The sequence below is a fragment of the Elgaria multicarinata genome, chromosome 2, assembly GCF_023053635.1.
Source record: "Elgaria multicarinata webbii isolate HBS135686 ecotype San Diego chromosome 2, rElgMul1.1.pri, whole genome shotgun sequence".
In the NCBI taxonomy this organism is placed as follows: domain Eukaryota; kingdom Metazoa; phylum Chordata; class Lepidosauria; order Squamata; family Anguidae; genus Elgaria; species Elgaria multicarinata.
The window spans coordinates 89,450,488-89,476,520 of record NC_086172.1 but is presented as its reverse complement, the minus strand read 5'-3'; the positions used below and the strand labels follow the sequence as shown (position 1 = coordinate 89,476,520).

Here is a 26,033-nt window from a genome sequence, read left to right as displayed (position 1 = left end):
CTTCTTCTCTGATTGGAGAGAAAGAGATAGTCAGAAGAAGAAAGGAGGGGAAAAATAAGATTATTAGTTTCAAAGATTAAACAACAGAAGCACCCTGATCCAAAAAGCAGGCCAGATGGCACAAATTTTAGAATTTCTGTAAACTGCTCAGAGAGCCCTGGCTATGGGGACGGTATATAAGTGTAATAAATAAATAAATAAATAAACTATTTCAAAAAGGTTCAAATCCCACCAATCCACTCTGGCTGGAACAGAACAGGGACAGAATCCAGTTGGTCAGAAAAATTGTAATTTCCTCTCTCTCTCTCTCTCTCTCTGAAATGAACTCCATGTATGAAGACCCAGCACGTGGACCGGATAAGGAAGCCTCACACACAGAGGGATCATTTACACACACAGCTCCCCATCCATGCAGTACCCCTAGATGGACTGGGGTGCAGGAAATCATTCTGTCTTTAAAAAAAAAACACCAATAGATTGAAAGAAAAATACTTGAACCTTAGGATATATATATTTTTAAGAGAAACACAACAGTAACTTACTCGGACATCTTGGTTTCGTTGATGAGGCCCTGCAATAAAGCAAAGAGATATAGATAGATAGATAGATAGATAGATAGATAGATAGATAGATAGATAGATAGATAGATGAATTGTTTGGATTAAATAAAGTTGGTCACGACTTTTATCAGAAAATAGAAAGTGGCTTGTATTTATTTCCAAATTGCCCTACTTCGGTTGAATGGGGAAGCAGTTACCACAGTCATGCAGAGTTGCCAAATATGTCCTCAATCACAACTGGAGAAATAGCTATACACTCAAGTGTTGCAGAAAGCTTCCAAGTTTTAACACATCTAGAAACAATATCTGCTTAAAACAGTTGCAGGGATCTCATACAGCAGCCCATAGCAAGAGACAAAGCGTGCTTTGAGATTTCGTCAATAGTTTACATTTTATTATAAGTAGCATCTCTTCTAATATGTGCATGCATACTGATTGGCATACTGGTTGGTGTATTCACGAGGGCAGTGCATGTCTATAGATTTAGGGATTACTCCCATTTCAGTGACTTCTTGGGAGCGCGTTGCACTGATACTGTAAGATATAGTACGTTGATTAAAAATACATGTGACGTTTTCTCTCACTAGTGAACATGCAAACTACCGTCTCCTTGCTGGCCTTGGAACACTGAAGTCCGTTAAGCCTGGCATAGGACGAGGGATTAAATCTCCCAAAAGAAACCTTATCCTGAAAAATGTGTAGGGCCTATCACATAACTCAGAAGAAAGTGCTTCTAAAAATGGCTTGAAACGAGCGGCAGCTGTCTCCTTGGGCTGCAGCCTTTTCAAGCCCCAGTGACTCAAGAAGACCGCGAGGAGGGTCATTGTGGCCACCACAGGTGGCAAAAGCAACAGCAAAGCTTGACAGGCAAGAAATGACAGTGCACCCCTTGTGAGAGCAGGGCTGCCTGGGCGTGCTGAAATAAAACACTTCCTCTCCATTTTAATCCTTGCCAGCAAGTGCAAAGAAAGCCAAGCAGTCAAGTATTAATTACGCTTTCCCTTCTCTCTTTAAACGAGTCCAATTTTAGTTTTTGCTCCCTACAGCCCCAAAATGCCAATTGAACAAAGCACACGTTTATTAAATGCCAGAGGAGCTGCTTTCGGTAGAGCGAAATCTGCTGCTTTACTTCCTCATCTGAGCAAGTTTTACGAATCAACAGGCCAAGGAAATTGGCAGCACTCTTAGTTCAGGTCCGGTTTTGCAAATTTATACCATCCAACCTTCCAGGCTCCGTACTTAACATATGGGAATTAAAACTGAGGAGAGTAACGATGAGCTTTTCAGCTCTTGAATTAAGAGAGCCACTTTTACATAGTGGGACCAGTAAGAGAATGGGAGGAGAATGTCAGATGAAATGGAATCATTATGACAGACAAAGAGAAAAGACTGATAGATGCTGAGAGGACATTATTATTATTATTATTATTATTATTATTATTATTATTTTCTTAACAGTGAAGCATAGATCCTTCCTTGCAGCTAAGCATCATTAATCTAGGGACTGCAGTGTTTCTGGGCCTTCCTTTTACCCTCTTAAACAACCAAGTGGGGTGAATAAGAGACATGCAAAGGGCTCACCTAAGTCCCAAGAAGAAAAAGAGACAGCGCTGGTAGGAGGATAGGGTCGACTGGCAAGCCACAGGCAGCTGGCTCACTGAGGAGGTATAAATGTGTTTCTTAAACAGCTCAGCAAAAAGCTCATTCTCTCTTTAAGGGCATGGAGGCTTCCTCAGACCAATGGTGTGCGAGGGTCCAGAAATACAAACCACCGCCCTCAACGAACACAGTCAATTTGGGAAACATTCAAGAAGTCTTGGAGGAGGCCGGCAACACAGTTTGCCACACAGAGGGAGCACAATCATTTATTTCACGCCATTGAGAAGGGGAAATGAAGCAGAAGAAATGAAGGCGTGACACAGGCCCATGCGAAGCGATACACATCCTCAGAACTTCTGTTCATCTTTAACAGAGGTAAGATTTGCAAGGAGTCTCCAATTCTTCTTGTGCACCAGATCCCAATACTACTGGATCGAGTTATCAAATATGTAGCACGTCCTTCCTTCAAGGACACATGGGATTTTCCTATTTTATCCTCACAACAATCCTTTGAGGTAGGTTGCACAAAAAGTGTCACAACACCCTGTCTGGTGGGTCTGCATTTTCATCTCCGTATTGGGCGTGGGGAACCGATGCTGAGAAATAGCAGCTTGCCTAACACCACCTAGAAAGTTACGAACTTAAGGCCACAGGCCTATTTAGTCCAGCACTCGGTTCACAAAGTGGCCAACCAGCTGCCTGTGGGAAGCCCACAAGGAGGGCATGAGTGAAACAACAGAGGTAGGATTGCTTTGAATTGCAAAGGTAAGATCTGAGTAGAAGACTTCTGGATTAAAGTGATTTGGGGCTCTCCCCGCCTTACACAATTTTCAGGTGTGGGATCCCCAATCTAGTTCAGGAACACAGTGAGGGGCAAAGAGTTAAAGCCATCCCTTACCCCCTTGCTTGAGTACCAGAAAGGGTTCCTCACACTTATTTCTGAGCAGGGAAAAGTACAGAAGTGGCTGCACGCCACATATTTCAAGGTATTGTTTAGTTTAACTCTCAGCTCATTTCTGTAGCCACTAACCGCCCAGAGAGCTTTGGCTATTGGGCGGTATAAAAATGTAATAAATAAATAAATAAATAAATAAATAAGGCCACTTGAGAAATTTCACAACTGAACAGGAATTTGAACCAAGCTTTTTGCAGACCACATTTTTCCCACTACACCACTGACTCTCATTGGGCATAGTTTAAGAAATCCAGTACAAAGGAAATACATACCACATTCATCTGCTGCGGCTTTAAGCCGTGAAGCCCATGAAAGTTGGTTATTCACATTTATATCCAAGGAAGATGGATTTAAAGTCTTCTCAGTCGTTTAATGGACTTTGGATGTTCTCTCTCTCAGGCCCCCAACTCTTCCTCAATGCATCCAGCAGATTGAATACATCATGTTCGATACGCTGTGCAGGTACAGAACCTAAGTTCAAAGAGAAGGATTACAGCCCCCAAGGCAATACTGAACTATAAATTCTCCTCGCAACTTCCAACAAATCTCATTCCTCTGATGGCAAAATTTTAAAGTGGGTTTGACGAGCACAGGGTTATCATTCCTTAAATGTGCTGGATGGCTAATAATGACAGAAATTTGGCAACTTGGTAGGGATAAGGCTGAAACTCCCCATGCTCCTGCAGTCCCTTGGGACAACAGGAATGCTTACAAACAAGAGAGGCCTGTCTCGTTAAGGGCCATCTCAGCAATTAAACCCACATCGCTATGCAAAAAGACAAAAAGGTCCTACAACTCCCAGCATGCCCCAGCCAGCCAGAAAAGTCCTACAACTCCCAGCATGCCCCAGCCAAAAGTTGTAATACTTTTTTTCTCGTCTAAACATACATAGATAGCACCTTAAGATTGTGGGAACATTCGCAGAGTGGAGCATAGGCCAGATTAAGAGGTCATATGCACTCAAAGTATACAAAAGAAGTAATAGGCCTGTGCATATATAGAAGTATCTGGAATTTGGCTGATTTCCACCATCCCTTCCACTTCTTCCAGGTGCTCTGGTGTCCAGCATGTTGAGCCATCTGGAAGGTACCCAAAATATTTCAATGTCTTCTTATGGTGCTCCCCGACGAGGCTCTTATCTTGCAACTGCCCGGTCTCATTCACAGAATTGTATAGAGGATCCATATGATATCTTCCCATGTTCTCCCACTGCTTCTTCCATCTTTTTTATTACTATGATAACTCTGTTAAGTCGGAAGAGCCGAACAAAGCCTTTTGATGGGAGCCCTCCATCTGGAAGTTCCCTTTGGCTCCAGAGTAGCTCCAGTCTGGCTATTAACGCGATTTCCTGTGCCTGTTAAGGGGTTTCTCCCACAAGTCCCAGGCCCTAGAGGCTCATGTGCAATTTTTCAGCTTGCTGGATCTCTGAGGTTGCCTCAGAAGCCAAGGACTCCCTTCCCCGTTAAGTGTTTGTACACACGTTGTTGCCGGGGGAAGGTGTGCTATTCCTATTACACTCAGGCCCAGCTTCCATGGAGAGTTTGCGTTGCACACTTATGGAGAGAATTATAGAGTGCACATGACGGAAAGGCTTCTGTTTTAAGGAGTCTGTATATGCAGAAGTAAAGGGTACCTCTTACATTCAACAGAGCAGTCACCCTCCAGACAGACATCTCATCACCCTCAGCTATCACGCTGGGAGTTGTCCAGCCCATCTGGAGGGGACCAGTCTGCTCCATAGAGCTCCATGCTGCTCTAGAATGAAGGAGCAGCCTTCAATTCATTTTCAACATTTAAAACCAGGTTGCAATAAGCTCGCTTTTGCACCAATCCCCCATCTATACAGCGGCAGCTCCAGTTCAACTGGATTTTAAAGGCAAAAATGAAGTCATCACAGGCCTCTTTGTTAATCAGTAACTACCCCACTAGATGCAAACAGGCGGAGTACTACCGCAACTTCCTGTACCAGCAGCTGGGGAAAGTGCTGCAGGCCCTGCTGAGAGAGGACAGTGCAAAGGGGAGAAAGGAGCTTGTTTGGGTAGTGGATGTGGTGCGGCTTAGCCAAGCGCGTGGTTTCACATTGGCAGCAGGGAAGTTTGAAACCCAGAGGGACTTCCCAGCTCTTACACAGCTTGTCATATTGGGAAGGCAGTTTCCTGTTGCCACCTGCTGGCAGAACTGCAGCCCAAGCAACCTGCAAAGCTTGCTTGGGCTATAGCGAGTCAATTACAACAGAGCCTTGTTGAAAGCGACAGAACAAGAACAGGAGCCAGCAGCGCAATGAAGTTAAAGTGCATTCACTTTGATGGGGCTGCAATCCTCTGCACCTTCTAGGGAGTAAATTCTATTTAACTCAATAGGACTTCAGAGTAGCACAGAAAAAAAAGCAGGGCTATTTGTGTAGAAATCAGGAAAACTAATAGAAGGATCTCAAAGATTAGCTACAGAATAATTCTGGGCTAAAGCAGGCATTGTTTTAAACTTGTGTCTAGCAGCTGTCTTTTCATGTTTACTCATGAGTAGGTGCACTGCCCTAATCCAGATTAGGATGCTAGCATGGGATACGTTTTTTTAAAAAAAAAACCGAATCAAGGGCCCTGCACCCACAAATAGGGTGGGTTCTGTCTATTTCTCTGGGTAGTGGTGAAGGCAGAGAAAAGGAAGGATTCTGTTTCCTTTGCCGTTCAAATGGTGTCAGGAAACGATGCTGAATTAGAGTTGGAGCAACAACAGGAGCCCAAATCTTTCCGATTGTGTTGCTCCGGCTGCATTAGAATTCCAAACGCTTCTGACTGGTAGAGTCAAAAAGTAGATTTGTGTTCTTTATTGACACTTGAACTAGCTCTTTTTTCAATAGAGGGGCAAGGAAGAGGACCTTGAAGCAATTTTGTCTAATTTTATTGAGTTATTTTGTAATACGTATAATATATTGGACAGTATCCAACACTGGCAGTCTACCAACGCCAACCACATTACACTAGGAGGAATGACTGCTAATGCAATGGGAAACCAGCACTGAATAGCGCAACCAGAAACTAGCTCAAATAAGCATTTCCGGAACCTGACTTTTCCTGTTCTGGAAACGCTAGTTTGGGCTAGTTTCTAGTTGCACTATCAAGCACAAGTTTCCCATTACACTAGCCATTATTCCCACTAGCTAGCACAAGGGCAGCATTGGATACTGCCCATTATATATGGTATTATTTATTAATTTATGTTATATTGGGTTGTACCCAATGTTAGTTTTTTAACTTAAGTTCCATTCATTTCAATGGGTCTATTCTAAGAAAGACTAACATTGGATACAACCCTTGTTGGTGATATTTATATTTGTTTTTCCTCCCTCTTTGAATCTCCCCCACTTTAGTAAATTTAATGAACTTCTGAAATGAGCAAAAACTCACTGCCTTTTGCAGGTGCTATGGAATAAAGTTTAGAGGCCAACTCATTCCCCCTATTCCAGTCTCCACAAACATACCTCAGTAAAATCTGAGTATGCATGTAGCAACTCCATTATCTGTATCAGCCCACTATGGACACCATTGGCCAGAGTTCCTAACAAATGTTCAAACACTGAAACAAGAAAAATTACAGCCAGGAAAAAGAAATGAATAAATATTAAATACCTACTTTATTCCACTCATAGAATCTGGTATTTTCAAGCACCAAATTTAAATCCTGCTATTGACAACATCCTTCTTCTCGGATGCCTCTATCCATCCCTGACATACAAAGACTTTTACACGCATATCAGGATTTTACAAACTCGCACCTCACTGTAGCTAAAGTCTTCTGTTGAGACCATCTCTTTAAACATTCTAGTCCAGTGTTACAACCGCAAGATTTCATTGACAAAATGAGAGAGGCCTACCATTCCTCTTCTAAGGGCTGAGCTGCCACCTTTAGAGCTATGGGAACAGGCTACATTACCACAGAGAACCACTTGCCTCATGCAATGAAAGGTGTTTCCAGACCAGACTTTTATTGTGGAACTGCCTGGCCTCATTCATGGAATTTTACAGAGGTTCATCCTCCTCCTGCATCCCCCCTTTCCCGTCTTATTTCTTAGTGCAGAACGTCTGTGAAGGAGGAAATGAATAGGAGCACTGCACAACGCCTATGTATTTGCGTGGGGCTTACTTTGTCCGCAGGCATTCTTTAAAATAATAATAATAATCACAATTGCACTCTGCTGGAATAGCACAACTAAACATTTTTTTAAAGGTAACATGGACAGGAGTAGTGTTGAGCGCAGTAGTGGCTGCCCATTTATCCCTCCCAATGCCTGGGGCGCATGAAGACGAGTTAGAGGAGATGGTGATACAGGATGAAGGGGTTTTGCTGCTGCTTCTACCCCAAAAAACTTTCCCAATTGAATGAAGATGGAAGCAGCAGCAGCCACGGCAAGTACATCCCTCCTTTTCCACTTGGCAGCTTCTTCCCTTTCTCTTCCCTGCTCTCTCCCTTGCAGCAACCTGCTTTGCATTTGGGGTTGAAACGTCACTTTCGCCTCCTAACCAGACAGGACTGAATTGGTGCGCCAGCGTTCTGTGCCGGGGTCTTCTCCTCCACATGCTGAAGCAGTAGCAGTCTCAGTGGCAATTTGGGATACATGGCCGCTTATTTGAGTTCCAGCAGCAGCAGCCCCCACAAAGGATGTTTTATCTGACATTTTTGGCAGGAAAGGGTGCCAGCTTCACAGACATTGGTCATTCCATGCCACCAATCACACACACACACACACAGGTATCTCAGCCAGGCAGAGAGTGCCGCTGCTGCAGAAGACATTTGTTTACCAAAGATTACAAAGGTTTATTGAACTTCACACACACCTGCACCCAAAGCTGCGAATCACACACATAGACACACACACAGGACAAAAATACCTGAGAAGCCTCAGTGTCAGAAGGAAGTGGTGACAATGAGGGGTGGGAGAACGAGACAACACTGCCCAAATGACTATGTTGCCCCCACTTATGTGGATGGAACATAGCAAGATGCACACACCTAAAAGAAAAAAGAAAAGCAACAGATCCATTGAACTGTGGAGGGTCAACTGCAATTCTGCTTCTAGGTTACAGCAGAAGAAGTAGTGTTAGGAGCCCTCTGTCTGGAAATACCCTTAAGGAACTTGTATGTATATTCAACATTAAGTGAGAAGCCATAAGAGCATGGTGCAAATTGTGATTTCTTGGGAGCACGGAAAAGCCACAGATTGCAGTATGGGATGCATAATTTAACTTCCTGAGAAAATAAAGATTTCTTTATTTATTTAAAAAAGCAACTTTATAGCCGTTATGATTGCAGAGATGTGCTTTGAAGTGTCTGGGCAGTGCCTGGTTAACTTGTCTCAGGAGCTGATGGATCTATGTTCAGTTCCCCATGTGATGAACCACTAAACTGCAGGTGGCAGTTTCTGAGTGAAGTTCCCTTAGGCCCTGGACTCACTCCACCCACCCAGGTTGGTCATTGGTTCCTCCTGAACAGGAAGGAGTATAAGAGGATGTTCTGTTCCAGTTGAGCCATGCTCAGACAACGAGGTCTTCCTGAACACTAGCATATTCTTGGTTATTCTTGGGCCCTGACAACTGACTTGTCACATGGTGTCAGGTTCCAGTGTCCTGGATCACCATGGACTGTTGCCTGTGGCCCAGCCCTGACAACTTCAGAAATCAGAAGAGCTGCTGAATAAGATCACGGTGATCACCATTAATTAGGGGGTGTAGCTTCAGTGCCCAGTATAGCTCCTTGTCCTTCCCCATGAAAAATAGTAAACACACATGAAAAATAGTAAACATTGCAGGGTAAATGCACCTTTTAAGCACAGAGTACACACAACCCTGGCCATAGTTCCAACATAAAGCACATACTTTGCATGTATAAAGTCAATCCTTAGCATCTCTCACTGGAGGATTTCAAGGAGCCGGGCTGCAAAAGAACCTTCTAGTTGAGGATGGACCAACAATCTCACATGGTATACGGCAGCTCCTTTATATTCAAAAACACCAGAATGGACGTAGAAACTTATGGCTTTGTGGAACAGGCTCAGGCTGCATTTCAGTGCCAACATGGAACCTTATAGTACCTTATAGTATAATATTGTATTCCGTTGTATCTTCTCAAAGGACCAAACTAGACACGACAGCAGGACTTCCATGGGTTTAAACATGGAATGCCTCAGACAAAGCGAAGGTGGAGTTCAATATTAAAAGCACAAAGAGTGTGTGGATGAACAACACAGGAACCTCCCGCTGCCTGCAGCTTACTAAATGCAAAAACATGTGCTGGGAGACAGGGGAGGCTTCCCCACTGCCAGCCCACCTGCTCCCTGCTCTTTCTACATGATTGAGGCCATTCTGGGTTTAAGCCAGGGATGCAAAACCATCCAGCCCTCTGGGATTCCCCAGATGGCCCTTCCCCCTTTCCACCAACCACCCATCATTTGATGGTTTCCTGGCTTTCATGCAGTCCCCACCCATCCCCCCAATTCTAAATAGTTGAAATGCTTCTGCTAAGGCTTCGTTACTGGCAGCAAGAGATTTAAGCTCAAATATGCTGGTAGTATTTGCATTTTCGGCCCCACCCCTTTCACCTCTCCGGCCCCATGCACCGCTGGAACGCGACCCCCCAGGCTGAAAGTGGTTCTGCGCTCCTGCTTTAAATGCCCGGAACTGCCACCTTCTAGCCTGGCCCTACGTCCACGCCACTTTCCTCGACATGGCCTGTTTAAAGCACTCCACGTCCACCTCTCCTGGCCACAGAGCTCTCTCCAAACCCACCAGCAGGTTGCGGTGGCATTCCTGGATGTTCACGGGGTACCTGGCCCTGACCAACTCATAAGCAGCCAGCAGCCTCATGTGGTGCTTGACCATCAGGTACTGGATGACACAGGTGGGAGCCAAGGAGTAGCCGTCCCTGCAGTGAATCAGCACCCGCTTCCTTTTCTCCAGAGAGGCTTCAATGCACTCGTTGATGTCCCAGAAGCACGGCTGCTGCAGAGACGGGCAGTCCTCCTCCAAGGGCCCCTGGAGGTACACCTTGAGGCGGGGCCAGCTGTGCTGGGGTCCCCGGCCGCAGGTGCAGGGGATGAAGCTCAGCCTGTAGTCCCCGGGCAAGCTGCTCATGTCGATGATGCTGTCGATGTTGTTCTTGCACAGCGCCCGCCCGCTGTAAGCTGCGTGGAGGTTCCCCACGTAGATGCAGTCTGTTACCTTGCTGATGACCGGCTCAGAGGCGCTGAAGCCCTGTCCGCCCCCTGGCTTCGCCTCCCCGGAGGCCCTTGATTTCAGATTCCCATGGCGGCACTTCTTGGAGCCAAAAGCAGACAAGGGGCTGGAATCAGATTCAAGGCTGTTGTTGCTCCGCAGCAATGGAGAAAACAAGGCAGACCGGATGGAAGACGGGGGCTTGGACAGGGAATCCCCTGGCTTGGGCATGGTGGATTTGGACAAGGACCTGGAGGCAGAAGCACAGAACAAAGATGCCCGCTCCAGCGAACCTGTGCTGCTGGCTGCCCCACTGCTGTGGGCTTGCTTCATCTATGAAAAGAGAAGCCACCAGTTAATTTCCTGCTGCTTCAGACTAGCCTTCCCCGGCTTGGTGCCCTCTGGGATGTTTTGGATGGCAACTCCCAGCATTCTTGACCATCGGCCATGCTGGCCGAGGCTCATGGGAATTGTAGTCCATCACATCCGGAGGACACTAGATTGGGAGAGGTTGCTTTGGACAATTACATACTACTGGATCCATGAACAGGCCAACGTGGCCTGCTATCCATCTCATGGATTCTCAACCCAGGTTTTGATCACAGGCATCTCTAGACCTTTGCTCACCTGTGCATCAAGATTCTCTGGAGACACCAGGCCGTGGTACTGCCTGGCACTCTCTGATGAGAGAGATAAACACAGTGCCCGGTGAGCCTTCGTCATTGACTGGGATCTGGAAGAGGCTTCTCTGCTGCTCTTTTGCTCCAGCGCTTCGTTCTTGTTCATCATCAAGTTTGGGCAAGAACCTGCATGAACAGGAGAATCCCACCAGGAAAGGGTGTTTGTGAAATATCTCCCTTCAACACAGATATGTGACATCCCATGAATATACCAAACGTGTCTTTGAGAACTGACTTCACTTGTTCTCCCATCTTCCAAGGAAAAAACAGCATCAGATAACAAAAGCAAGTGAATGCCTGCCGCAGTCTAGCCTTCCTCGACCTGGCACCCCCCAGAAGTGTTGGACTACGATTCCCATCATCCCAAGCAATGGCATGGGAATGGGGGTGTTGCAGTCCAACACATCTGAAGGGCGATAGGTTGCGGAAGGCAACTGAAGCCATTTCACAACTACCCTTCTGCCGCAGGACAGAAAGGAAAAGCAGCACACCGAGGGACCGAATGCACGTTCACCAGCATCTCTGAATATTCCACGTGCAATAAATGCCACATCGCACCATTCTGAGTTCCTCGAAGGAAAATTGTGACATGCATGATGGTAACGACATCCAGGAGAATCCTGCATCTGTGGGCCTGATTGACTAGGATAGACTGAATGCCACCAATGGCATTGGTGTTTTGAATGCCAACAGGTCACGGGGCCTGCCATCCTGATTAATGAGGACAAGCTAAATGGCATCTTTTTCATCCCATGGGACAAAGGACCAACCAGCCAACCAGCCTTCCTTCTAAGTTATTAACTGCTTGATGCAGAATGAAGATCACATTTCTATGCCTGTCCAGAGAATTTATTTGGAGTCAGACAAAACAGAAAACATGTACAATCTTTAAGTTATTCTTCTGTGACCATGACATCACGGGAAGTTTTCCAAGGCATGGCAGCATAAAGGATTCACTCCCACCTCGCCAGGTGCTTTTTTCAGTAGAAAATGGAGAGACAGAAGGAAAAAAATGCCTCGTATTGAGAAAGGGTGGGAGTAGAATCCAGGCAGGAATATAGGAGGCTGACTATTGGTCCATTTAGCCCAGTATAGATTACTCTTGACTGGCAGTGACTCTTCAGGGTCTCAGGTAGGGAGTCTTTCCCATCATTTGCTACCTGAGCCTTTTGAATGGAGAAGCCGAGGATGGAGACTGGGATCTTCTACATGCAAATGTGTGCTTCACCTCTGTGCTATGGTCCCCATGGTTAATGGGTGTGGTGGAAGCGGGGAAAAGGTGAGGAGGGAACAGGCTGTGATGCAAAGGGTGGGATGGAAAGAGAGGAGTGGGCAAGGGGAGCAGCTGCTCTCCATTTTCTCAAAGATCACTCGTTGGAGTGGGCTGCAGACGCAAGAACTGGAAAGGCTTGGCAGGGGAATTTATGTTTTAGCTCTCTTCTGGCCCAGGAAATCTGCCCTACCACACAGAAACAAAGTCTGCAAACCAAAAAAAACCCAGATAAAGGCAAGGTGGGTCCAGATAAAGAGATTTTTACTATGTCTTGCAAAATGTGGCTATTGTCTTTCTAAAAGGAAGAAAGACTTTTGGGTAAAATCAGTTCCCCAAAAAGCCTTCTGCATCATATACAGAGCAAAATGTCATCGCCGTATTGTTCAAAGTTCCCTGCTCTTCATTACAGCCTGGGATTCAGATTCAGTAGATAGCCACAGGAGAAAACTACAAGGGGTAGAGAGTATCTTTAAACGTCTCACAGCCTTCCCTTACCTGTACAGCGCTGGGAAAGAGCCATGGGGGAAGACAGATGCAAGGCCTTCCAAAGGCGCCTTGTAAGCAAGCCTGAAAATGGAGAGAAAAATGCATGTTAACAAGGAATGTCGTGGCAGCTGATTAGGCTCACCAGAAGACAAAAATAAAAGCACATGTCAAAAGCTGGTGCACATAACAGATGGTCAACAGATCCCCTTTCCCATCACCTACTTATGGTCCTCAGTTCGCCTATGAACCACAAAACTGAGGCACAACAAAGAATATGTATCTGGAGGTAAGTCCCATTGGACTCAGGGGTGCTTACTTCTGAGTCGACATATATATGCTCACACCCACTGCATTTTCAACAACACACAGTTTGTTACCTATTGATGAGGTGCAAACTGGGTCAAAGAAACAGCACAGAACATAGAAAAATATTGAAATAAATAAGAGGCTTTTGAATTAGCAGCCTTTTGCAAGCACCTATAGAGTTTGGCTTGCAAGGAATATTCTCCCTTCTCTTACTTACCTGTAACCCCATTTTTTCTGGAATCACATCTTTTGTTCAGCATTGTGCCTGCTGCCGACTCCATGGTATCCAAATCTGAAATATGGAAGAACAGATGGTTTAAACACCTACGCGATGACAGCTCAGATTTATAGCAGATCATGGAAGATCTAGTCCGCCGGGAGAAAGAAAAGTGGAATAGCACGCTCATCTGCAAAACTGTTTGAAGGATTGTGATGAAACCACTAGAGTGTACATTCTGAATAAAAACAAGTTCAGACCCTCGATATGGGCTTTCCAAGTGTCAACATTTTTGGAGGCTCAGTCAAGAAAAAGCATGTTGTTTGCAAGGAGTCAAACCAAATCTAAACAGAAAAGTGGACCAAATCTTTCTCCCCCACTCCCAAGTTAGAAGAAAGCATGAATTTCGTATTTGAAAGTCCCTGTTGAAAATGCTGAACTTTTTTTTTTTTAAAAAAAAATAGTTTTCAAGTTAGAAAAGCTGATACAGTACTAATTCACTGGCCCCAACCAACATGAACAATGAACACATTTTAAAAAGCCATTGTTATGGATTTGTTTGGACTTCTGTGCTCTGGACTCTACAAAAGTTGGAAAGCAACCATCAATTTTTGTGAACCGCCCAGAGAGCTCCGGCTATTGGGCGGTATAGAAATGCAAGAAATAAATAAATAAATAATCAATCAATCAAGGTAGTGGTTGGGTGCTTTGAGGCTGCGATCCATTGCCTTGGGCATCACATGATAGAAAGGTGATATAATTAATTGAATAAATAAATAGGCGGTGAAGGTAAACTGCCTGGTGATCAGGTCAGCATCTCAGAGTGCCCCTGCCATGCAGCTATGCTCAGCCAAGTCTCTATAACAGCTTTCTCCAACTTGGCCCCTGTCTTCACGGCTTTACTTTGGCGCTGCGAGGTGCATTGCTCCCGCATCTGCACAGGAAGGAACGCAAGTCCGCACTTGCAGATATAGATAATAAAAAACGGGGGGGGGGAGTAATGAAGTAACTGGAGGAGGACGCGAGGAGAGGGGGCAGGGACTCGGGGCGAACCACCTGTACTCCCTCTGGCTGCCTGTTCCTCCCCCCTACCATTTCTTTTTATTTTTATTACCCTATTTCTTCGATTCGAAGACGCGCTTTTTTCCCCATATAAACATCTCTAAAAACGGGGTGTGTCTTAGAATCGCGGGTGCGTTTATTATTTCTTAGAATCAAAGCTGATTTTCTGTTGGTGATACTGAAATTAGTGTGTGTCTTACAATCGATGGCGTCTTAGAATCGAAGAAATACGGTATTTGTATCTGTGCAGCTGCGGAGTTACAGCTAATAATAAAAAAAATTAAAAAGGGGAGAGGGACGACCCCGTTCCTCTCCTTCCCCCCATTTTTTTAAAATTACTTTTACAGGTACGGGGCCGCTCATGGAGACTAATCATGGGGCACCATGGGCTCCGCTGCCCAAAAAGTCGGGGTAAGTGCCTGACTTTTTTGGAACAGAGTTTCCAGGGTTTGCCCCTGGATGGCTTCACAATGGCAACTGCGTCATGTAGATGACGTGCTGCTACTGCGAAGCCACCCCAGGGCAAACTCTTCATGTAGACATGCCCCTAGTGCCCTCCAGATGTGTTTGGCTACAAGTCCCATCAACCACGGCACACTGGCTGGGGTGAGAACAGTTATAGTCCAATACATCTGGAGGGTAGCAAGATGGGAGAAGGCTGCTCTATGGTTATATACATACCTATATGGAGCTGAGCGGGTTTTCCTACTCACAGGGCAAGCTTCTCCCCCGCCCTCCGCTCCTACACCCGATGCTGAATCCAGCCTAGGTCTAGGTAGGTTTTCAGATATTTAAAAACACATTTTTAGGCACCTGGCATTGTTTGCTCATTTCTTATAAGATTTGTCCACTATAAAGCATGGAATGCAGTTAACATCATGGATTAAGAACAATTCGCAAGCTATAGCACATTTAAAATTAAAATCATAAGACTGTAGCAGATCTGCCACACAATCAGGAGGGAGCAAAAATATTGACCAATGGTCAGGCAAAATAATCCCTCATGCAGGAAACAGGATGTTGGATTAGCTAGGCCCTTGGTCAGTTCCAGCAGGGTACTTCTTATGTTCATGAGTTAAAACACAAGCCACCTTCCCTCAACCTGGTGCCCTCCAGATGTGTTGCACTACATCGCCCAGCATCTCCCCTAGCCAGCCACATCTTGAGGGCACCAGGTTGGGGAAGGCTGAAGTAGACGCCGTAAATCTGTCAGCATAGGAGAGGATGTTGTGTGAATGAGCGAGAAAATATCGTCATAATCCAGAATCAATATACTATCTGTTCTTCCTCCTTCCGCTATGTTCCAACTTTCTGTACACAATGTAGGCTTTTCTGCCTTATATATTTAAGCACCATCTGGTATTAAGGTTAGGATACAATCTCACAATGATATTAAATCACCCTTCATCACAGACATAAATTAGCACATCGTAAATGATGTTGACACATGCCCACACCAACCGGAACATGATCAGAGAGGCAGTACAGCTCTGATTACCAGAGACTGGAACCAAACAATGAAGGAAGGCCATCACTTATTTGGAGAGTACCAGGGGCATCTGACTGGCCACACCTGTGGACAGGAACGACCTGGACCTTGATCTGATTCAGCAAAGCCATGTTTCCCTAGTTATAGGGGGCTCAGCTGCCACACACATGTACTTCCTGAAACGGTGCAGCCACGTAATTTTACCCCCTGGACTTAATGGTCTTATAGATAGCCATGCTTTACAACTGCTTCGACATTCCTTATATGTTAGAAAAACACCGTTGCCACCCCTGACATAAAACCAAAACCCTAAGCATGTGCAGTTTTGTATTTTAAACTCAATGAAATCGTAGCAGCAGCATCGGGACTAAGTTAATAAAATGGAGTTTGCTTCTGCTGCCCCCATCACCTGCTGCTCTCTTGGAGTCCCTCCCTCCGGGGCCTGCAGGACCCTGGACATTGACCCCAAGATCCAGCCCTAACTGGACCACTGACTCCCTGAACTCCCCTTTGCCCCTTATAGAATTCTTTTCCTAAGGAGAGTTGAGGAGGGAAGAGGGAGGGTAGAGCTGGAAGAGACAAAAGCAAAAGTCCCCCCCCCCACCCATGATTACGAGACACAATAATGACGGCACACAATAAAGCAGAGCAAGGGGGCGAAGACAGACAGAAAGAGAGAGAGGAAGATGTTAAAGGACGACCCATTCAGAGACCGCAAATGATAAAAGCAATAAAAGACGCAAAAAGGGTTTCCCCGGCCTGACCCCATGCCAGCCTCGCTAGGGGCCTTAGCAGACATTTCTTTCATTGTGTGCCTACTAGCATCTCTGTCTTCTTTACGTTTTTACTCTAGAGCAGGCGCAGTGGGGCGATCCGGCTCTTAAAAGCTCCCTATCTCCACCTCACCAGACGGGACAGTCCAGATCAGGACGCTGAACCTACTCTATTATTATTATTATTTATTATTATTATTTATTTATATAGCGCCATCAGTGTACATGGTGCTGTACAGAGTAAAACAATAAAATAGCAAAACCCTGCCGCATAGGCTTACATTCTAATAAAATCATAATAAAACAATAGGAAGGGGAAGAGAATGCACCAAACAGGCACAGGGTTAATTTTTACTCTAGAGTAAAAATGCAAAGAAGACAGAACTGGTAGAAGACACACAGGTAAAGTAATGTCTGTTTTGGCCCTTCAAAAGCGAGAACCCTTCGTCGTGTCCAAGGAAGCAGCCTTGCAAGCCTTTTTGCAGGGGGCCGAGTTGGAAGTTTGCACAACGATTCTGCCCCCATCACCACGGCGCCATCCGCTCCTCCAGGGCAGCCCCTCTTCGGCCGCCCGGACGCACACCCACCCGGAGCCGGCGTCGGAGTTTCCTTTCTTCCGTGCCGATAGGCGCGCAGATCGGGAAGTCGCGCCCTGCTCTTCCGGAAAGCTGGGGAAAGTTTCGACTGAAGTTCCAGCGGCAGCGCTGGGGGATCGCCCCGGGCTGCACCTGCAGGCCAGGAACCCCGAACCACGCGACCCCTTCCCCGCGGACTTGCGGCACTTTCTAGCCATCTCCTCCCAGAAACACGAGCCGTCGGGAGGGAAAGAGGGGTCTGGGAGGACGGTGCAAGGGAAGGGTGGGAAATGTAGTCTTTGAGGCCCGCGCGGGCCTCCTCCGCTGGAACCCGTTTGCTTCTGATGGCCAAAGATACAACCCTGCACCTACCTAGAAGTAAGTCCCATTGAACTCAGGAGGGTTGACTTCTGAGTGGACACCGCCCGGAGAACTTGGGTTATTGGCGGTTTTAAAAAGTACAGTAAATAAAATAAATAAATTAAAAGAAAATAAAAATACGATTATGCTGTAAACGGTATAATCGCAGTAGTAGCTCTCACCAGGATTTCGGCGTCATGTTTTTTTTAAATGTGTGCAATCTTATGCACGTTAGACAGAAACAAGTCCTACAACTCCCAGCATGCCCTAGCCACCCATTGTAGGGGTTTTTTTCTGTCCAAATTTGCACGGAATTGTGCTTTTTCAATCCTTATCTCAGCTCTTATAAAAGAGGCTGCAGCCGGGTTGCCTCCGTTCATATTTTTTAGAAACTCTGTAAATTGCAAATTCTCCGCTATAGCGACAAAAATGACTCTGGTTGAGTTTTTATTACGAGGTGTTACGCAGACGAAACTAAGCAGAGCGAGGGGGCTTCTCTGTTGCTTTCGTGAGAGTAGAGCAGCCTTTGGTAACTTCCTGCCCTCCAGATGTGGTGGATAAGTCCCAGTATGCCCCAGCCAGCCATCACATCTGGAGAGCAATAAGTTAGGGAACGCTGCTTTAGAGCGTCTGTGTGTGTAAAAGAAAGGCATCCTTTTGAAAGAAGGACCAGTAATAACTATGTTTTAAATTACACAAAACCAACAAGGTAAAAATCTAAGCACATTTACTCAGAAGTAAGTCCCAATGAGCTCCTTACTCATATCTAGAAGAAAGTGTACCTAGGTTGTGTACACTTACCCAGGAGTAAGCCCCATTTAACACAATTGACTCGAATAAAAATGGCTTGGATTGTTAGGGTTGAAGTCTGTGGTTTTCACTAATTATTGCTACAATTATTGTTACACTGTGCTTCTGTTGCATAGATTTAAACTTTCCTTGAATCTTCAGTCTGTTCTTTTTGCATTCTATTGCCATTTGAGTTCATGGAATGCTGTTCCATTGCTGTTTAGTTCTGCAGACTTATAGCATAAAGTATCACATGGCTCTTTGGTGGTGGTTTGCTTTTTAGCTATAGAAGGGTCACTTCTTTTTGCAGAAAGGAATTGCTGAACAAGACACTAGAGACCTAGTTCCCAATTCTGTATTTAATAATTAAAATAATTAAATCAATGGGCTTAGATAGATACCCTGTAATGTAACTGCAATAAACCCTTTGAGATCCTACTTGTTTTGCCCCACTGATTGAGGGAATACCTGGAATCTCTACAACGAAATGAAATAGCCAAATTGGTTATTTGGTAGGTGCAGGACCTTGGCTCTTGATATGTGTACAGATTATAGAAGTGTACCAAATTTGTATTGATGGCAGTCATGCCAATCTGCATAACAAAAATGCCATCACATTAAAAGACACACACACACACACACACACACAATCTCACAACTTTTTTAGTATGTGCTGCTCAATTTTAAAATTCTGAATGTTATGTTGTTTCCTTGTGTGATAAACATCTGCACATTTATGATGTGTAAAAGTAAAAATATGCTTTCAGGGTTGTAGGAAAATGCATTTTTAAGATGCACTCCCATTGGATCCACCCTTGATACTCGTAAGCCACCAAACCTAGAGAATTACAAGTATCCAAAGAAGAGTGGGAGGTGCACTGTGCCTCCTGCTCTGCAATTTAGCTAAATAGGCATTTCCGCACAGCATTTCGCTGAGGCATCAGGGAGGGGAAGGGAAGGAGGCTGGAGACGGTTGGGATTGGGGCGTAAGATATGCCCCCTCACCACCTACTAGTACGCCCCCTTTCCCTCCTCCTTGAGCTCACATTTCTGAGATTGCAGAGGCAGCAGACGTGGTTCTCTCCACACCGGCTGCCAGGGGCAATGAGCTCAGTCTCCTGGGTCCGAGATCAGAGCACTATCTCCAGCCTCAGAGTTTGAAAAATCGTATGGCCACCCAGACACTTTCTAGGGGGCATATGATTGCCCTCCCCATTATCTAATTATTATTTTTAATTTTTTGGTACCACATTTATTTTATACTGATAACTGGGCAACATTGACAGTTGCCTGTCTCACTTATTAATGGAGGTGACAACAGAAGGTACAAAAACAGTTCAGCCAAAGTTAAGTACATAGTGGTGCAACCCTATGCATGTTTAAACAGAAATAGGTCCTGCAACTTCCAGTATTCCCCATGGGAATGTGTGTAGTTGTAGGAGTTGCATACAATTGCACCCTGTCCATTGTAAACAGAACTGAAATCATAAAGATTTAAAAAAGGTTTAATTTTGTTCGGATTGAACTCCTGAATTGTGCTTTCATTTAGACAGGAATCCTGGAGTTCAGGCTGAGGGCCAGCCAAAACATTCAATATCCTTGGGCATAGTTCAAAGTCTAATAACAAAGGGAGACATTTAGATATTATAAAAAGATAAAAGCATAAGATTTCTTCATAGGGGAGTTGCTTCAGCCTCTTGATCATTTGGGTTGCCCTTTTCTGCACTTTCCCCAGCTCTACAATATTCTTTTTAGGTGTGGTGAACAGAACTATATACAGTATTTCATTACACAGTGGGGTCGCACCATAGGTTTGTATAAGGGCAGTGTGATTATGGCAATTTTATTTTTAATTCCTTTTCTCATTTATGCCCAACGTGGAATTTTGCCTTTTTCTTATAATGAAATGGGTCACACAGATTCCTTAAAGTCTGCAGGATTTTCTTCAGGGACCCGAGCAAGAATAAATAAAGGGAAAAATCAAAGAATGACACTTACCTAGTTTCAAAAGCAAGAGCATGCAGCACCAATCAGCTGCTTTTTACTTTGCTTCCTTGTTGATAACACTTGTCAGTTTGCTGCTTCTGCCAGGCTGCTTGAATAAACCAAAGAGGAAAGCAGCCTCAGTCATTTATGAAGGGTCTCCTCCTCCTCCTCAGGGCTGACTGCGATTGGCTGACCACTGCTGACTTTGGGTATCCAAGATACTGCTCTCTCTATATGATGCCACACGTCACTGCTTCACATCCAGAAACAGAAGGTCTTTGCTAGTTTGTTACACAAATATAGATAGGAAGAGAGGGTGTGTTTAATACCTTACTAGTCAATTTGTGAGTAATAAACCATGCAGGGATAGCTGGAAAAAGCATCAGGTATGGGCAAGATGGAGAAGTGTAAGGCTACTACACTTGACTACCTGACAACTTAGTAGTATGAAGGATCAAGCTCTCTCAATTGCTGCAATATTGACTTGATGGTGGTGGTGGCTGTTGAAGTTCTAGGGATATAAGCCACAGATTCACTCAGCCAGTACAGGGTAATCATAAAAATAGATTACCTTCATTTGTGTCACAGTGGGTGTACTGATTTGTTGCTGGCCCCAAAGAGAAGAAATTCCAAGTATAGAATTATTTGTTGCTCCCTGCTGCCTTCCATTCTTGCTATGATATCCAACCCAGCGAGCAATAAGGATCAGACACATCCTGCTCACAGTCCCCATAATGCAGCGTGCTGCAGCCCTCATAGCTGAGAACATTGGGATTATATTGCATCAGAGGTGCATCAATGACACTGGCTACACTTGTTCTTTCAGGCACAGTTTGAAGTGATGGTTGATTATGGAACGTTCTCCCCAACGAGGCTCGCCTGGCACCAACATTGCTATCTTTTCGGCGCCAGGTCGAGATTTTTCTCCCAGGCATTTAACAGCATATGCTGAATTTTTTAAACTGACCCCAGAATAGCTGTTTTAAATGGATATTATCTTGTTTTATCCTTTTTATGCTTTTAAATTTTGTATATTTGTTTTTAATGTTCACTGTTTTAATCTTTGTAAACTGCCCAGAGAGCTTCGGCTATGGGGTGGTATATAAATGATAATAATAATAATAATAATAATAATAATAATAATAATAATAATAATATAACTTATAAACACTAAAGGCTCAATCCTAAGCATGTTTAGATAGAAAAACTTCCTTCAGCTCCCAATATTCCCCAGTTCCTCCACTTTTAGTGCAGTTTAGTGCTTAATTGTAAGTGTAGACAGCAGTGTTGCAGGGGGGGAAAGAGTAGAGCTGTGTGCAATTTTGTACTCATAATCCAATGTGGGGTCATGCCATTAGATTGGCCCTGCAATGCCAGTTGTCCTCTGGTTTGATTGGAGCCTATGATGACAAGGAGTGGCAAATTTTGTGTATGTAAGAGGGAATTATTGCCCCCCAAGAAGTATTCTATCTAGAAGCACCTCAGCAGCTCACCATCAGCATCTGATAAATTGACACCATGCTGGGATGCTTGAATAGGCCTGATCTCACTTGTTTTGTTCCCCAATACACATCCCAAATGCAAGCTTTTTCACACAATGACCTGGTTTGCACATCATGATAAGCCAGGATGGGTTGTAAGCCTTATTTATGTCAGCATGGATTATCATGAGGCCCGACAATTCAGCATGGTTTGTTAACCACACACAGGCCAACCTGAGAACCCATGGCTTGTTATTAGGTTGTTGTAGGTGGATTTGCTTGATGTGCGAACCCAGCAACGTTGCTTGTCAGCAGCTTCTCAGCATGGGCTACAGGGCCTCTTGGCAAGAGCCGCAAAAAGCCTGGCCGCTCCTTGCAATCTCGCTAGTGCCATCTTCAGCCTCCCTTATTAGTGATGTCCGCCCCTCCACCAATACAGAAATGACTTGGGAAGGTCCTGAATGCATTCACCATTTTTCCCGGTGCTTCAGAAATACACAAATGTAATCCTTAGTTGTTGTTGTTGTTTTTCCAGTTCCTTCGCAAGTGTGCAGATTCGCCTGTCCACTATGTAGTCACCTTGTCAACAGTAGTATAGTCGCCTTGTCAATTTCCTTATACATTTCCGACTCCACTTCAGCTTTTCCATTGACAGCGAACTCCGAAAGCTCCGAAGGGAACTTTTGGACAGTGTAAGATCAAGGGAAGTGCTGAAGTAAGAGTGTGTGTGTGTGTGTGTGTGTGTGTGTGTGTGTGTGTGTGTGTGTAGCAGGGGGTGGACTGACAAGTATCAGTTCAAGCTGTAATGCAGTGAGAGAATGAAATCAACAAGTGGGATTTCAGCATATGCAGTGGGGATAGTGATCTGTACTACTAAAGAAAGTAAACAGCTGGCAGGTGAATGTGCGCAATTGCACACTAGTGAACAACAGAATTTTTAAAAAAGCATTCTGAAACACCAAAAAATGAACAAAAAAAGTTTGTGAACAAGAAAATTGCGCAGAAAAGGGGTAGCAATAACAGGGTGAGAAAAAGTAAAGTTCCCTCCATGGCGACGAGGATACGAGTGGTGTTGTGCCACAAAAGTCCATGGGATACATGTCAGAAGGGGGTGGCAGGACTAAGGGGAAACCATCCATGGCAAACTGCAGAGCGCCTGATAGACTTTGGGAGTAATGTGATAGACTTTGGGGGTAGTGTAAAGTCAGTATGAAGGTGGGTCCAGCCACTAAGTACTGATTTGCTGGCTAGACCACTGACAACAGAATTCATGAAGGGTCTGGCTTTCTTTGCAGCCTTTGCCTTCCTGATCTGATCAACATCTAATTTGATCAAATCAGGAGGCCAAGGAAAGTCTCTCTCAGGCCATTCTCTCTGCAAGGAGCCCTGTATCTACACTGAAACCCAGGACTCTGCACAAGTAATTAACATGTAACTAGCTAAATTAGATTAGTTTTATTTGGAATTCTGTGTATATTGAGTTCCCCTTTTCTTCCTGTGTTCTCCTTTTTCTAAATAAACTCTTTTTCTATTTGGACATTTGAGGGTGTTTATTTTATTTTTTATTTTTTTTAAATCTCAATAAAACCTTTTTCACAGTTACAAAGCCACTGTTCTCAGGATTTTCACAGGGTTTCTGTTAAGTTCTGGGCTTTGGGCAAGAATCCAAAGTGCCTTTCTTTTTCTTTTTTCCTAGAGCTGGGCTAAAGGGGAGGGCCCTTGGGAGAAGGGCTAAAATTCCCCAAGCAGCTGGGCAAAGAAAAGTGTGTCAGGAGGTTCAACGTGACCAGGATCAACCTTTTGTGAGGAAAAAAGGGGTCTACCAGTAGGGGCAGTCCTCCCCGCTCCCAGTCTGTAACAACCACATAGGACCAGAAGGGTGCTTCCAGATCAGTCTTTTATCCCGCCATCCCCTTGCCTCATTCACAGATGTTTATGGGAGCCCCACACTATGACGTCTTTCCTTCATAAACCTCTTGTATTTTCCCGCCACTGCTTTTTTTCTCCCTCATTAATAGCTTCATCACACCAGCATTATACTGTGCAATCACTGTGAATTGCGCGCAAAGGACTCCAAAGTTTTCCAGCTTATAATCTGCTTTGACTGTGAAGCACTCCCATGCATCCTGCTTTAATTGTGCTTCTTAGCCAAAAGAACCAACGTATTTTACTATCCCTTTAGGAGCGAATCTTTTGTTTTGTCCAAGTGGCCACTGGGGGCGCAGGAAAAGGATTTGATATGTTTAAAGTACAAATTAAACAAATGCTTACATCTGTGTAAGTTTTAAAGATAAAGGCATCAAAATTGGCACAGTAATACATATTAAGGAGGGCTTTAAGCATACCAAATTTGAATTAGATTGGGTCATCCGTTGATTTTTTATGATTTTTTTACATTTCTCCCCCTTAAACCGTTTTCCTGGTATGCAAAGGATCTTAGGAGTGCCACCGCCCGGGGTGTGATTTAGCTAACAAAAACGACAGCTTTATGCTATGGGAATAATTCGAGAGAAATGGGTACATGAGATGAAGCTCTAAATCCATGAAGGAGAAAAATACGGAATATCTGCAGAATGTGTTCTGAATGGTAGCAGCATGGAGCCTTCCATCTGGAAGCACCTGGAGGCAAAAATTAAACCGCATAGAACTGCATTGGAGGCAGCACTTTTCCTTGATAAACAATATAGTTTATTCAGACTCTTGCTTAATACATTTGTCTCATCTGGAAAACTTTTTAAAAATCTACCCAAAATAGCTAGCAGCAAATCTGAAAGGGACATCTACTTCTTTCTTTGCATTTAACCAGCAGTTTATTCATGGCTGCCTAGATGGCTTGAACTATATCATTTTTAAATTATTTACATGGCTAATGAGCATGGCTGCAATTATATTTATTTCCTGGTTCTTCTTCTCTCCTCCTTCAGCCTGGTGGAAATACCAGCTCTATGCAAGTCTGTACACTGCCCTTCCCACACAACATGTTAATAACATCACTTTAAGCCCAAACTTGCATGACATCTTGTACCAGAAGTACAATCTTATGCATCTTTCGTACTTCTCTCCCCCATCAACCTGAAATAGTAGAATCATTCCATGATGGCAGATTGTAGACGTATGTGATCCCGTCACATAAGGACTCCTGTTATCCTGAGACAACTGCACTTTGCGTGGCCAGGGATATTTAATTCTCTTGCTCTGAATACTTTTAACTACATCTTTAATTGATCCTGATGTTCCATAGGAACTTGTGCTATCGGCTCTTCCTTTGCAATCTCGCCCTTCCGTCCAAGAACCAGTATGGGTTCCCGTCTCCAGTGGAGAAGCTCTTCTTGTTTAGCTGTTGGGCAGTGGCAGCTTGAAGCGTGTCTTCAACCCCAGGGTTTTGTCAATATCTTCCACAGGCTGCAGGCTGTGCCACTGTGCTACTGGCCTGCGGGGATTGGCCAGCATATCTGACCAATGGCGCAGCTGGTTGCCTGTAGCTCGGCAGCCAAGGAACACCTTCCCAATCTGGTCGTCTTTGGTCATTTTGTCATGATCCCAAACTGAAATCACCAGGTCTACATTCTAGAAAGAAGACACAAAGCAATTTGAGGATGCCAAGGAAGAGAGAACAGAGAAGAACTTCAGACAGAAAGAAGCTTTCACATGGCAAACATGATGTATCATGAGCACACCCTCCCACCCTCCCTCTTTTCCCACAAGACTCCCTCTATACCGTGGTGGCTTTTATATGTTACAGCAGTGGCCAGTGGCTGTTTTTCAGTGGGTTCATAAGAACAAAAGAAGTGCCATGCTGGATCAGACCAAGGGTCCAACTAGTCCAGCACACCGTGGCCAACCAGCTGTTGAACAGGAACCCACAAGCAGGACACGGTGTAACAGCTCCCTCCCACCCATGTTCCCAGCAACTGGTGTACATAGGCTTAATGCCATACTGAAATGATTAACTAAAGGCCTTCAGCATATTGCTGATAGTACCAGTCGTGCTTATTCTTACTACCCAACTGTCATATTAAGAACATAAGAAGAGCCATGCTGGATCAATCCCGCATTCTGTTCACACAGTGGCCAAGCAGCTGCCCACAGGAAACCATAAGCAGGACATGAGTGCAACAGCACCCTCCCAGACTCAACCAGGCAACAACTGTATTGTAAATATGTATTGAACTGCATCTGTTCCCCCATCCCAATGATGGCAGGCCTTTAAACTGTTATTGCAGTGCAATGGGATGAA

General features: G+C 44.7%; 3 protein-coding genes across 7 annotated transcripts in view; 1 reads left to right on the top strand and 2 right to left on the bottom strand.

The window, feature by feature from the left end:
* IGF2 (insulin like growth factor 2) overlaps positions 1–26,033 on the top strand; it is a 960,921-nt gene that overhangs the window by 651,870 nt on the left and 283,018 nt on the right. The gene's annotated exons all lie outside the window — the stretch shown is intronic.
* LOC134392640 (uncharacterized) lies at positions 538–20,412 on the bottom strand. 4 transcript variants are annotated; one of them, XM_063117124.1, is made up of 7 exons: positions 20,328–20,412; positions 13,282–13,356; positions 12,768–12,839; positions 10,947–11,125; positions 8,001–10,652; positions 3,387–3,585; positions 538–571 (listed from the first exon to the last, which is right to left on the bottom strand). In XM_063117124.1, the coding sequence occupies exons 1-5, from the start codon at positions 20,347–20,349 to the stop codon at positions 9,807–9,809; spliced, it is 1,194 nt and encodes a 397-aa protein (XP_062973194.1). In that variant the 5' UTR covers positions 20,350–20,412; the 3' UTR covers positions 538–571; positions 3,387–3,585; positions 8,001–9,806. The 4 variants fall into 4 exon arrangements, 3 of the variants coding, with proteins under 3 accessions (XP_062973194.1, XP_062973195.1, XP_062973193.1); XM_063117125.1 differs by having other exon boundaries at positions 3,387–8,121; positions 8,985–10,652; XM_063117123.1 differs by having other exon boundaries at positions 3,387–10,652.
* The window catches only part of SYT8 (synaptotagmin 8), a 30,721-nt gene continuing 29,149 nt past the window's right edge, over positions 24,462–26,033 (bottom strand). For both annotated transcript variants that reach the window (XM_063117120.1, XM_063117119.1), the window contains exon 9: positions 24,462–25,363. In XM_063117120.1, coding sequence (XP_062973190.1) covers positions 25,130–25,363 — 234 coding nt within the window. In that variant the 3' untranslated portion in view covers positions 24,462–25,129. The remainder of the gene's footprint in view (positions 25,364–26,033) is intronic.